The 14,503-nt window shown below is 49.3% G+C and overlaps 1 protein-coding gene across 3 annotated transcripts in view; it reads right to left on the minus strand.

The window, feature by feature from the left end:
• SH3KBP1 (SH3 domain containing kinase binding protein 1) overlaps positions 1 to 11,791 on the minus strand; it is a 370,029-nt gene extending 358,238 nt beyond the window's left edge. For 2 of the 3 annotated variants that reach the window (XM_010389057.2, XM_010389053.2), the window contains exon 1: positions 11,484 to 11,791. In XM_010389057.2, the coding sequence (XP_010387359.1) occupies positions 11,484 to 11,487 (4 nt within the window). In that variant the 5' untranslated portion in view covers positions 11,488 to 11,791. The remainder of the gene's footprint in view (positions 1 to 11,483) is intronic. The other variant, XM_010389055.2, reaches the window with a different exon arrangement.
• Between the last annotated feature and the right edge of the window lie 2,712 nt (positions 11,792 to 14,503).

A 14,503-nucleotide genomic window follows, 5' to 3' on the forward strand; every position in this document is an offset into this window, starting at 1 on the left:
AAGAAAGGGGACAGGGAGGAAGCGTGGCCAGAGGGCACGCTGGGCAGCCAGCCCACACCTAGCTCCAGCTGCTGTTTCTTGGGGTTCGGCTCCTCCAGCAGGCATCCTTGGGTTGCACGAGAGGTCCCTGCGGCCCCAGAATAAGCATCCTTTTTGCTCAGGTTAGTGGGCCCTGCTTGGCTTCTATCATTTAAAGAAAGTCCTTACTATACACACGACATGAGAGTGGGAAGACTGTTCCTGAGTTCAAAACCCAGATGGGTTAAGGCCAGGTGTGGTAGCTCACGCCTGTAATCCTAGCACTTTGCGGGGCTGAGGCGGGTGGATCACCTGAGGCAGGAGTTCCAGACCAGTCTGGCCAACATGGTGAAACCCCATCTCTACTAAAAATACAAAAAAATTAGCTGGGCATGGTGGCGGGTGCCTATAATCCCAGCTACTTGGGAGGCCAAGGCAGGAGAACCACTTGAACCCGGAAGACACAGGTTGCAGTGAGCAGAGATCACACCACTGCACTCCAGCCTGGGCAACAGAGTGAGACTCTGTCAAAAAACAAAACAAAAAAAACACCTAGATGGATTAAGATCCGGGACAAAGTTTCTGTCAATTAATAACCCAGATCAGCTGAGCCTCAGGACAATGGAGCAGCAGTCTCCTGGAGAACTTTTCCGAAGTCCACCTATCCCTCCATCAAAACCAGATGGAAGGACTAGGCATAGCGCTCCAATGCACATCTCCAGGGGGAAAAACTCCCCAGCTAGATAGAAATTCGCCCATCAACAATTAATCAGGACATTAAAGGAGGGGAAAATTACAGAAATGCCTGTGTGTTGGTATATGTATGAAAGTTCCCTGGAAGAAAACTTGAGAAACAAAATAGCAGCAGCCTATGGGGAGGGTCACCGCACAGCTGAAGGACAGAGTTGGGAGGGAGACTTTTTCCTGTAAACACTTTTTCACCTTTTGAATTTCGAATCCTGAGGATATATAACCTATTCCAAAAACTAACTTTAAAAATGTCTCAAGCAAGCAGCTGTAGTCATTATGCCCCCCAAAAAACAGATGAACACAGTGTGAACTGCTTCCCCCTTTCCAATTTTTTCTTCACTTGATGAAATCTTCCACCTCACTTTTCCCCCCACAATCCACCCTCCACAAGCCAATTACTTGCATTTGTTTTCTGACAGTCAAAAGCAGCAATTAAGCTTTAAAAAAAATCAGCATCAATTAACAAACGCTTGCTCTGCCCATCCAGCTTCATGTATCACAGATGAGCTCATTGACCTACTGTATTTGAGTTGACACCTCTCTTTGCCATCTAACAGTTTGTTGAGAACAAAGGGGCAATTAGAAATCACTGGCTAAGTGGTTTAAAACTGTCCCATTTCGGTCAAGTTGTGAAGAGATGTTTTTGCCTTTTTTGCTTTGATGATCAAAACAGGAGAAAGGCAAAGCTCATTTACGAAGTCATTCGTGTCAAATGAATTTCTTTGAGAAGCTAGCATGTAAAATGCTCATAAGACAGCACCCAGAACACCCTGGTGAAGAAAGCTGAGGTCCATGAAGATGCTGGCTAAGAGGAGGGGGGAGCAGAGCAAGAATGGTCTTTCCCAGTCTTCATCCAAATTGAGGGCCAAGCGTCTCCAATGAGGGCCAAGCGTCTCCATCTAGCTCCAGGCACAAACCTAAGAACTAGCTGGAATAATTAGACAGGACACTAAGCTAATTAAAGACTTTTCACACGGGGAGGTGGCATGTGATGGATAAAACTGGTGCAGCCCCAGAGGACCAGACCTAGAACATGGCCCCAAGTCTTCCAAGTCTAGAACAGTCCAGAAAAATCTGGCAAAAACACAAGGGCTGGTGTTTGCATACTGGCTGGTAAGAAGCTCAAGTGTAAGGAGCTGGTTGTTTAAACTGTCTATACATGCTGTACTTGGGTGCTCAAGGACTTAAATTTGTTATGCCAAATGAGTCATTAATAAGCATTGAAATGTTTATAGTATTTAATCCAAGATAGAAATAACAGTATGAACTGAACTGCACTTCATCTTGCCACTCTGTCACCCATACCTGGAGACAGACCAGCCTCCGGCAGTGCCCCCACCACTTCCGTGGCCAAAGAAAGGAAATAAGCAAAGGCCTTTTCTGGTCTTTTCTTGCCAACTGGATAGTGCTCCATTAGGACAAATATCACAGGATTTTTGTTATTAGTATTTTTCTTTGTATGGCTAAATATAAGGACAGTTGACCACAGAGTTCAGACCCATGAGCCAACTTTTGCCTTAAGTGTCCCCTAATGAAAACTATAGAACGTGCCTGCAAGATATTTATCCATAAGATAATGATCAAGTTGAAAACCAAGTGCTCATGATCAACCAGGTTGCTGGTGGACCTTTGCCAGCTGAAGGAATTTAAGTGAAGAAACGTGGAATGATATCAACCGTTGTGTGTGAATTCAAGGGATCTGTTTGGCACTGCAGTGTTTTCTCCCATGATGTAGACTTTTTTTTTTCTTCTTGAGACAGGGTCTCACTCTGTTGCCCAGGCTGGAGTGCAGTGGTGCAATGTCGGCTCACTGTAGCCTCCTGCTCCCAGGTTCAAGTGATTCTCCTGCCCCAGCCTCCTGAGTAGCTGGGACTACAGGTATGTGCCACCATACCTGGCTAATTTGTGTGTGTGTGTGTGTGTGTGTGTAAGTGTGTGTGTGTGTGTGTGAGAGAGAGAGAGAGAGAGAGAGAGAAAATAAAGGGCCTCCCAAAGGAAATATCAACCAAAAACATTAAAAAAAAAAAAAAAAAAGGCCACACTTTCCCTTTTCCTATCTTCCTTTGGAATTTCAACTGGGATCCTTGGGCTTCCAAGTGTTCTCCAAATTGGCTGGCTGGTCCAGGAACCCCCAGGGGACATGGATTCTGACCTTCAAGTTAGAAACTTACTAGGGAGGGGTGATTTAAAAAAAAGTTTTGGAACTAGATAGTGGTGATGGTTTGCAAAGCATTGTGAATATACCCAGTATAACTGAACTGTACACTTAAAAGTGCTGAAAATTGCAAATTGTTACATGTTTTAGCATAAAATTAATAATGTACCAAAACCCATTGAATTGCACACCTTAAATGGATAAATTGTATGGTATGCAAATTATATATCAATAAATCTGTTTAAAAAAACCTTACACCCTGGTGTGATGGCTCCGCCTAATCCCAATGCTTTGAGAAGCCAAGGCAGGTGGATCACTTGAGCCCAGGAGTTCGAGACCAGCCTGGGCAACATGGCGAAGCCCCATCTCTACAAAAAATACAAAAATTAGCTGGGCGTAGTGGCACGCACACGTAGTCCCAGCTACTTGGGTGGCTGAGGTGGAAGGATTGCTTGAGCCTAGGAGGTCCAGGCTGCAGTGAGCCTTGATTGCGCCACTGCACTCCCGCCTGAGCGACAGAGTGAGACCCTGTCTCAAAAAATAAAAAACCAAAAAACTTACGAGGGAAAGAGACTGTAGCAAGAGCCTTATGAGGGGAAGCAAGAGCCTGACATTTTCTGAGCCCCTACAGAAACTGGGCGGGGCTGGTTCTTCCATATTGGAAGGCAGCTGGGTTTTGCCACTGGGGGACCATTGTCACTCTGCCTCTCTTGAGGCTCAGTCTCATCATCTGATGTCATGGGCCACGACTGCCAAGGCTCCTTCCAGCACTTCAATGCCAGGAACTAATATGTGAGCAGCAGAGAACCCATCGCCTGTCCCCCCACATAAAAGCACATCCCAATACAAAGATAAAACATTACAGGGCCCAAACACTATCAGAAGCAAGTTTAACAACTTCGTGCCCCAAAGCCCTTGCCTCTCCCCAGCTTAACAACCCAGGTATCAACAGAAGAGAGGCAACAGTTGTGTTAAGACACTCTCCATTCAAAGAACAAAATGGTGAAAGTCCCAAAGAGTCCTGTTCTCTAGTGACTTGTAGGTTCGTGCATAAAACGAAGACTGTGGTTACATACAAAACCTTATGTTCCAGAAGGACTGATAATGAAGTAAGGAAATGGTACTCCAGCCATCTGTGTTAATAAGCCCCTGGGGTTCCCCCAGCGCAGGCTTCCTTAACCTCAGCATGACTGACATTTGGGGTCAGATAACTCTTTGTTGTGGTAGTGCGGGGTGCGGCTGGCCTGTGCATTGTAGGATGTTTAGCAGCGCCCCTGACCTCCACCTAGTAGATGCCAGTAGAATGACTCTCCACTCCCCTGCCCCCGCCACCAGCTGTGACAACCAAAAGTGTCTCCAGATAGTGCTGTGTCCCCCTGGTGGGGAGAATTGCCCCAAGTTAAGAACCACTGCCAGAGAGAATTTTCTGTGTTAAAACATGCAGTTCTTTGTTGAAGCCATGTAATACATGCGGCATCACCCTTCTCACCCATTACAGCGGGGGCCACCAGGAACTGTCAGCAAACAGACCTTGTCAACATGCTCTGCCCAGGGGACTTAAGAATTGCACACGCACTTCTGGTGGTCCATAGTTGTGGAGAATTGCAAGTTGTAACTGTACTTGGGTGAAAGGGTTACATATTCATTCATTAACACATGGCACTTACTGTATGCCAGGCAATGTGCCAGGGCAATGGAGTTGAGCAGATCCAGTTGGAGATGGAGACTTAATACAAGAAGAAATGTTGTATTACTTTGCATTGCATGCCTGTATCAAAACATCTCATGTACCCCACAAATATATACACCCGCTATGGACCCACAAAAATTTTTAAACAAAGTATGGTACAGCACACCTTTGCAGCAGGCTCCCACAGATGCACAAGGAGTGCGGGAGACTGAACAATGACTTCCCAAAGATGGCCACATCCTAATCCCCAGAACCTGTGACTATGTCCCCTTCTGTGGCAACAGGAACTTTGCAGGTGTGATTCACTAGGCATCTTGAGAAGGGGCGGGGGGGGGGGGGGGGGGGGGGAATCCTGGATTATCCAGGTGGGCCCAGTGTCAAACAATGGTCCTCATAAAAGGCAGGCAGGTGGTCTCGGTGAAAGACAGGAGATGCGAGGACAGCAGCAGAGGTTGGAGGGCTGGGGTCACGAGTGAAGGAAGTACAGGCACTGCAGGCAGCCTCTAGAAGCCGGGCAAGGCAGGGAAATGAATTCCTCCAGAAAGAACGCAACCCTGCTGACACCTTGATATCGACCCGGTAAAATCCATTTTGAACTTCCGACCTCCAGACCTATAAGATGACACATTTGTGCTGTTTCAAGCCACTAGGTTGGCAGTGATTTGTTACTGCAGCAATAGGAAACTGATACAGGGAGTCTACAAGGCAGAGAAGAGAGTGATATCTGTTCCCCACGAAGAGAACTACGTGGGCAAAGTCTCAGAGATCTGAATGAGCTTAGAATGAGCGAAAGCATCGGGTGCCTGCCGAGCTTCACAAAGGCTTCACTAAGGCACTCAGGATCTAAAGCATCTGCAGAAGGGTAGACACATGGGGTCAATTCCAGAGTCATTTGGGGCTTGACTGTAGATCAGAAAGGGCAGGGAAAGGGGAAGGAACAACAGCAGCGTCCCTATGGAAGTGACAGGAAAAGTGGTGATACCCTCAACGAAATGGGAAGTAAAAGAGGCAGGGCAGGTATTAGCAAGGAGAAATGCTGAGCTTAGTTTGCAACATGCTCAGTCTGAGGCATCTAAGACACACCTGGGTGAAGTTAGCTAGGAGAGGATACCAATGATAATCAGCTCAACCAATGTTAATCTTAGGCTTACCGTGTGCCAGGCACAGGAACACGATGACCAAACTGACGAGGTTCCTGCCCTTATGGTGCTTATAGTGGGTGGGTCCTGAGCTCAGAACAGAGACCGAGACTGGGGACAGATGTGGGCATCGTCAATAGGTGCCACCTGAATTGGCAAAGTGGCTTCAATCACTCAAGGACACACTAAACATAAGGGGACCAGGGATGACAGCATTCCACAGGTGGACAGGGGTAGAAGAAAAGGAGGGAGGAGTGTAGGAGAAATCAGGAAAAAATAGGGTGTTCTAGAAAACAAAGAGTTCCAGTCTTCAGTCTCAAGCTTCAGTGAAGTCAAACATGGTGAGGCCTGAGACCATGTACTTCGTGATTGGAGAAGGATCATTCAGGATAACCTCAGCATGATCAGTTTCTAGAACACAATCAAGGCAGTGCCAGAGTCCTGGTAGGTGTGGGGCAGGCTATGTGAGGAAAGGGGAAGAGCCGGACAAGCTGTCTCAAAAAAACAGCAGTGAAGAGGAGAGAAAGGTGAATGCAAGATGTAACTTTAAGATGGCTTTATTAATGAACTGTAAAAATCTAAATAGAACCAAAGATGGAAACTTCCCAAGGAGGGACAGGGCAGTTGACTATGAACACACGGTTATCCAAGAGAAACCAGGAAAAGTCAGGTCCACCAAGGGCAGTGTAGTGGTCAGAATAACTTTCCCTCCCCGCCTCCAGATGCCCACAGCCTAAAGCACAGGATGTGTGAATGTTGGGTTACAAGGCAAAGGTGAGTTAAATTTACTGATCAGCTGACCTGGAGATGAGGCATGAGCCTGGAATATCTAGGTGGACCCAATGTCATCACAGGAGTCCACACACGTGGAAGAGAGGGGCAGAAGAGTTAGTAACAATGATGTGATGGGAGAGAGAGCTGCCCAGCCATTGCTGGCTTTGGAGACAGGAAGAGGCCACAAGCCAAGGAGTGCCAATTCTGGAAGCTGGAAAAGGCGAGGAAAGAGATTCCCTTCTACAGCCTCCAGAAGGAATGCAGCTCTGCTGACTTCGTGATTGTCGCCCAGTGACGGATGATAAACTTGTGATGTCTCCAGGTACTAAGTTTGTGGTAGTTACAGCAGCAATCAGAAACGAATACAGGTACCAGGTATCGAAAATCATGAACAAATATTACACACTGGAATAATGCAAACAGTGTATCTTAAAGTCCCCTTTAAAGAGGATGGAGGGTAAAGGATTCTGGAAAGTGCCTGTGTGATACTCTGGTAAAAGTCCCAGAGACTAACACTGAGATCAGCTGGCTAGTGCCACTAATGCCTAGGTGTTGGCGGTCTGGGTTGAACTGGATTCATGGAAGAATCCACACTGCACTGTCTTAACACAAGAAGTTTGTTTTGAAGTAGGAGTATGTCTTTCTCCTTCTCTAAGGTAATGTGTCACTTATAACAGTACTTCGTCTTATGAACAATGTGCCTTGTGTACCCTAGTGAACCACAAGCTCCGGACGTCAGCTTTCTCAACTGTAAGGCAAGGAGGGGTTCTACACTGGACCATGATCAGAAGCACCTGGAGGGCTCATGAAAATACAGATTGCTGGGCCCCGCCCCCAGCATTCCTGATTCAGGAGGTCTGCTGGAATGAAGCCAGAGAATCTGTATCTCTAACGGGCTGCAGGGGAGGCTGTGCTACTGGCCTGGGGGCCACCCTCTGAGAAGCGCTGCATTAGAGGCTCTCCTTCTCTAACACTAAGGATTTGGGGTATTTTCCTGTTCTGCATCTTTCCCATTAGCACTGACTTCTTGGTTCTCAGCAGCTTGCTCTTGCTGTCACTCTCCATTCCCTTAGTATAGCATTTCAGATGTCCATCGTGCTTAACATTGAACAACAGTCCAGGCTAGACCTGGTTGATATGAAATAGCGACAGACATACCTAGAAAGCCATTTTCCTCCCCCACTGCCTCCTATTCCCTGCCCCTCCCCATCACATAGTTAACTCGGAGAAAAAGCAGTTCTGGCTAGGAGCTGGCCGGGCACTCGCAGCTGGGCCAGGGTGTCCTGTTGAACAGAAACAATTCCCTAGAAAACCAACATCAGACAAGGCCACTCTGTGAGCAGGATGGAATAAGATGAAAACAAGACCACACATTAATCATGTCTGAACACGGACAAAACATGCACCTTGTTCAAACCACAGACATGACCAAACATCCCCCAATCCTGGCTAATGCAAATGACTGCTGCTGCTTTACCAACCATAGATGTGGCCTGCCTCCAATGTTCCCTGCTTCTAGAGAACATTTGTTAAAATACCCAGTCACAAATTCCCCCTGGTAGCATCCAATCCAAAGTAATGCCCAGCTTCCTTAAACACGCCCACACGCCACCTGACACAGGTGCAAGTCCTCTAAGTCATCCTTCCTTGTACCGTCTTACTGAGATGCCCCGCAGTTCCCACGGTATTCGTTCTCAGTCTCTGCCACAAGAACCAGGTGTGGCTGGAGGGCAGCAATGATTCATACTCAACCAGATTTCTGCTCAAACATGATCTCCTCTAAGACACTGTCCTTAGCATTCTCCAGGCTAAGTCAGATTGGCCTTCTTCACTCATCTTTCATGTGCTCTACTATGGCTTTTGGCTACATATTGCCATGAGAATTGCATTTAAGTCAGCCTCCATTAGACTGAGAAGCCCAAAGTGTCACGTCTCTGTTCTGCACCTGTTCTTAGCACAGTACATATGCAAAACAGATCAATAAACACTGGATGGATGGATGGATGGATGGATGGATAGATGAACAACTACTACTGTATGCAAAATACATTGAAAACAACTACAAACTCAAGAGTTGATGAGAGAATGTCAGTAACACCAAAAGAACTGAAGTAGTAAGAGAAGAAACCACCAAGGTCTGTGCAACCAGGGCCACAGCAAGCTTTTGCTCATGCCAAGATGGACAGAAGTGGGTAAAGCTTATGTACAATTAAGGTGGGAGCCTTTTCTTCCATTTCTAACTCAAGACATTTGTAGAGACTAACACATTATGTTCATTTTAGCTTTAGTTTAGCATACAGCAGTCTACCGCCAATACAATAAATACATTGCCAAAGGCTATCCAAACTTTGTTGTTACTCTGGAATTAAACAGAAATCATTTGCTGGGCTTGCAAACCCTTCACTACTCACAGATTTGGGTCACCATAATATTTGTGTAATTGTAATTATAAGAGGCTTTCTCTGTGTCTGGCACTGTAGGCATGCATCTCCTAGCAAGTTCAGAGGCACATTCTGATGGGCTTTTATCAGAGGCCATGTTGCAACTAACCAGCTTCACTTCACGGTTAGGGATTTGGTTCTTTTCTGTTATTTTTCAGAAAACAAACTATAAGATACAGTTTTACTGCGTTATCCATCAACAGAAAACTCATTATTAGGCCAGGTAAGAATATAAGTATATCAGAATCAGGCACAGTGATGTGAGTCTCAGCTACTTGGGAAGATCTTCAGTCCAGGAGTTCGAATCCACCCTGGGCAACACAGCGAGACCCTCCCTCTTAAAAAAGAACAAAATTGCATCAAATTGATAAACTGAATAAATCTGAAAACCAGAGATTTGGGAGGAAGAGATGTGCCTCTGTGTGCATACACACAACCTCAGCCCATTAGATCACTCCATTGGAAGACATACAGAATGAATGGTTAAATAACTGCACTTCCTTACAAATATACTGCTGAAGATGCTTTCAAAAGAGCAGGTGATGTTTAGCCACAAACTACTACAAGCACCTTAAATCCCATTATAAACATGAATTAAATTACATTGATTTTGATATTATCACCTCTAAGTATTAACTCCTGAAATAAATGAAAATCGGTGCCCCCTCCCCCTGCAATAATGGTTACAGCAAAGATTAAAAGTACTAACAGCTACAGGAGCACTCTATTTTTCGTAGGAAGTTCTGAAGAATGAAAACAGTTCAAATCTGAAAAATAGGTCTGATTCTTCTTAAATGAGACTCAGTCCCCTTCTCATTGAGATACAGAAAGTACAGTCTGGCCATGGGAGAAGACATTTGGATCTAACTTCTTTTTGTGCATAACCCTCTCGGTGACCCACCCAAAATGAAAGGTGATCAAAATAGAATTGTTGGTTACCTCGGAAGAAATTAATCCATTACTAAACTGGCCTGTAAGGTTTAAAGTATATACTTCTGCCAATGAACTAAATCATCTTATGGGCCAGAGCAAAACAAGAGTGAGTTAAGTGTTCTGTCCCCAGCAGCGTAGGAGGATTTCATGCCCCTCATTCATTCATTCAACAAATATTCAGGTCCGGCTCTGTGCCAGACACCAAAAGTGCTGAGCAAACTATGCAACACTGTGCTGTCCCTATGGTCACAGAGCTTACAGTAGAGGAGATAACTGTTACGCACAAATATGGAATATTGCTACGAAAAAAAGGTGCTGTATGAGAAAATGGAACAGGAACCAATTTAGACTGGCGGTGGGAGAGAAGGGCACTGTGAAAAAAGTGACATTTAAGCCAAGAGGACAATAGATCACCAATGCTTTAGAAAAGGAAAACCTTTTTTGGCAAATGACCACAAATGGGATTTTAACTTTGCCTGTCAACAACGGACTGGTTTAAACCTTCTCTTTTCCAATCCTTCAGGCTTTCTGAACATCCTGACTAGTATACTGGTATCCTATTACCTGAACACAGAAAGGTCTCACTTTATTATGATTTATTATTATCTGCAGCCTTCCTATGCCTGGCCTAGGAACATCCAAAAATAATCTGCCAGAGGCTGAAAAACAGAGGCTGGCTGTCAGCAAGAACATTACCTGGGTAGACCAAACATTTAATAGCCCAAGTAATCATAACTCCCTTGCCAATAAAGTGGCAGCTTCTCTGCAGCAAGGTGGTTCCAATGCCTCGGGGTCTATATCAAATGGGACCCGGGGGTCCAAAGGTTAGTTGGCTACTTCGAACTGATGTTTACTCAGTAAATCAAAGACCAGATCACCATTACCAGGTCCCAGACCCTGAACACTTAAAGGACGATAGGGGAAGTGGCCTTTTAGCATCACGGAGCAGACAGCTCGCCAGGCTGGAGGAAGGCAGCAGCGAAAGGGTCGGGGCCCGGAGGAAGGGGGCGCAAAAAGGAGCGTCAGGTGCTCTGGACCCCGGGACTGCGAGCCAGGCCAGGCACTGGGGCGTTTCCCGCCCCACCCCCCAACCCCTGTCAGCCCCCAGCAAAGGCAACCCAGCCCCCTCCAAGACCCCGAGGTTCTAGCTTTCCCCGAGGCAGGACCAGAAAGGCACCAGCAGCCCCGCGCAGGGCCGGAGCCCACCAAGTCCGGGTGCCCGTGTCCGCAGCGCAGAGGAGGGCGCGCTCGGGTGCAAAAATGGCCAAGACAAAACTCTCCCCGCCCACCCGAAAAGCCAACCACACCCCCTGCATCCCTCAGCCCGAGCCGTCCGGGGCCAGCCCCCGTGATCGTCTGCTCAGGCCCCCGCGGGTTCCCGTCGGCGCCGCGCGCGGGCTCGGCGGGCACACCGGCGCAAGTGGGAGTGAATGGGGGCGCGCGAGGCAGGCGAGGGCGCCCACTGCGGTGTCCCCCGTCCGGACCCTGCCCCCGGGGCGCCCTCCCGGGCTCCGCGGTTCTGGGACTGGCGCGCCGCCCCCAAGGCTGAAGTGGACGCCCGGACGCGGGCGGCCCTCACTCACCCATTGGCGTCGAGCCGGGCCGGGCCGCCGAGGCAGCGTGAAAGTTGGCGGAGGCGGGCGTGGGGTTCGGTGCGCCGGGATCGGGGCGCTGGGATCCAGGCGCTGGGGTCCGGACGCGGCGGCTGCTGGGCCGGCTTCTTCCTCAGTGACTGCGGCGGCGGCTCAGCGCCGCCCGCTGCTGCCTCTGCTGCTGCTGCCGCTGCTGCCCCGGGGCGACTCCTGCTGCTGCTGTTGCATCGCGGCCCAATGCGCCCGGCTGCGCCGGGTTTCCTGCTCCCCGCGAGTGGAAATTGCGAAAAAAAAAAAAAAAAAAGCGCCGCCCAGCCCAGCGCCCGGCAGCCGCGGCCGCGCCGCCCGCTCTCCCCTCCTCCTCAGCGCTGCCGCGAGGCTCCTGCAGCTCCGCCTGCCGGGGACGCGCGGCCGCCGGGCGGGGGCGGGGCCGGAGAGGGGCGGGGCCCGGGCCGCGTCGGGGCAGGCGCCGGGGGCGTCCCTGCGGCTGAGGCGCTTGGGCGCCCTCCTCACAGCCCGAGCCAGAGGGACCCCGCTCCGCGCGGCTGCCACCCACCCGCGGCGGCTGGGCTGACGCCCCGGGAAGTGCCGCGAGACTCCTCGAGACCGGAGGAGAGGGGCTCCGTGGGGGAGGGGCGTGGGAGTGCAGGGGCACGTGGAGAAGGAGAAGGGGGCTGAGCGGGAGGGGGCGACAAGAGGTGGAAGACGGGCTGGGGATGGAGACCAGGGCAGGCCCGGGGCCAAACGCCTGCCCAGGGTGATAGCAGGTGACCCTGGGGCATCGAGGCAATCCGGAATGAGACTTCCCGTGGGGGGGTGTTGTGGGGGGAAGGAAAAGGGTCCCTTGGAAGGGAGAGAAACGTGGCGTCCCTTCGGTGGGGCGTGGGAACGCAGGCAGGCCAGGTGCGAGTTCCGCACAGAGGAGGCTGTGGCACCGACGTGGGGAAAAACGAGCGAAGGACGCTGCGGGGCCGAGGGGACGCATTGCCTCGCAGGGACCCGCCTAAGCCCCGCCCCAGTGCCTGGGCCAGGTGGGGTTCGGGTGTTCAGGAATGTTCCCGAGGTCTGATGTTCCCAGGAATCCGCTGAGATGAGGTCTGGCTCCCTCGCCAGCAGGCATCATTGTGCCTTACTGACTCCCAGACCTGGACGGCCGACCCTTGAGTGGGCGCTAAAATGGAAACAGGGAATCCGTGGGCATTCGTGGGCAATTCAGAAGCTCCGTTTTGGGTCCATTCACCACCACACCTTTCGCCATAGATACTCTGCCTGCCACCACATTCCTCTACTGGCCCGTTATTTCCTTTTCCCTTTCCACCATCTGGTGGTAGGAAGCGATAGTGAACTACATGGGAGACATTTAGGCAAAGAGCAAGTAAGACAATAGAGAAATTAGATCAGTGGCCCTGGAAATGGAGGAGGCTGAGGGCTAGTGGACTCAAAAGGGACAAATGAAAGCCGACCCCCTACCCAAGAGAGGGGCTATCTCCATACCTCACCTATGTTGGTGGGGCGACTCTTGTAAATTGGTTACCATCCTGGGATTTCTGTAGAAAATTGTTCTTATAACTGTTTCATGAGTTTTTCAAAAAACCTCAAAGGGTCTTACAAACAAGAAATCAGTAGCATCATCTTTCTAAACACCGTTTATGTGTGCCAAACCGATCGAAATAGGAGGCTAATCAAGGGACAAGAGGCCCATCCACACAGAGGCTGCAGTTGAAGTCCTAGTGTCGTCAACATCAGACTCCTAAAGAAGGGATCAGAGAACACGGAGATTAAGAATGTGAAGTCCGGCCGGGCGCGGTGGCTCAAGCCTGTAATCCCAGCACTTTGGGAGGCCGAGACGGGTGGATCACGAGGTCAGGAGATCGAGACCATCCTGGCTAACACGGTGAAACCCCGTCTCTACTAAAAAAAAAAATACAAAAAACTAGCCGGGCGAGGTGGCGGGCGCCTGTAGTCCCAGCTACTCGGAAGGCTGAGGCAGGAGAATGGCGTGAACCCGGAAAGCGGAGCTTGCAGTGAGCCGAGATCGCCCCACTGCACTCCAGCCTGGGCGACAGAGCGAGACTCCGTCTCAAGAAAAGAAAAGAATGTGAAGTGGCTCACGCCTGTAATCCCAGCTCTTTGAGAGGCCGAGGCAGGCGGATCACCTGAGGTCAGGAGTTCGAGACCAAGCTGACCAACATGGTGAGCCCCTCTCTCTATGAAAAATACAAAAATTAGCCAGGCGTGCGGTGGCACACGCCTTAGTCCCAACTCCTTGGGCGGCTGAGGCACAAGAATTCGTTTGAACCTGGGAGGTGGAGGTTGCAGTGAGCCTAGATGGCGCCACTGCACTCCAGCCTGGACACATAGCGAAACTCCGTCTCAAAAAAAAAAAAAAAAAAAAAAAAAAAAAAAAAAAAAAAAAAAGATTGTGAAATGTTGAAGGAGGGATGATGAATACTCAAATATTCCTGCTCCAGGCACCCTGGTGCCTCACTCATTACATGTCTTGTTATAATCAGGGCTATCAGGCCTTCTGATACCATCTTAGAGTTGACAAACACTGAAACTCACAGAGTCTGGATAAACCCTCTGCTACTGGGACTTTTTTTTTCCCCAACGGCGGAAGAACTAGTATGGGGGTCTGCTCAATTCCAGAGGTGGTTCTCTTTGCTAAGGCCAGTATCAGTGGGTCATCCTAACCCTCTCTCAAAGAACCTCAGACCCCTGAAAGTGATGAAAGTTTCCATTTCGACATGGAAACAGTTGTGCTGGCCCTATAGTGGTTCTTGGCTGGCTGCCCAGTGCATTCTCACAGTGATGAGTCAAAAGTCTTTGAACATTGTTAATGATACCTTCCCATAGCTAAACTTACCCAGGCACCACAGAGGCCACTACACCTAAGCCAGCAGATGGGGTGCTGAACTCTGTCGGCTCAAAGAAAAAGAAAAAATCAGCAGTTTGTCTTATGTCCTGCTTGATCTCTCTGTCCTATGTGGATAAGACAGTCTTCTCATTGA

Source organism: Rhinopithecus roxellana, chromosome 7, assembly GCF_007565055.1.
Source record: "Rhinopithecus roxellana isolate Shanxi Qingling chromosome 7, ASM756505v1, whole genome shotgun sequence".
NCBI lineage: Eukaryota > Metazoa > Chordata > Mammalia > Primates > Cercopithecidae > Rhinopithecus > Rhinopithecus roxellana.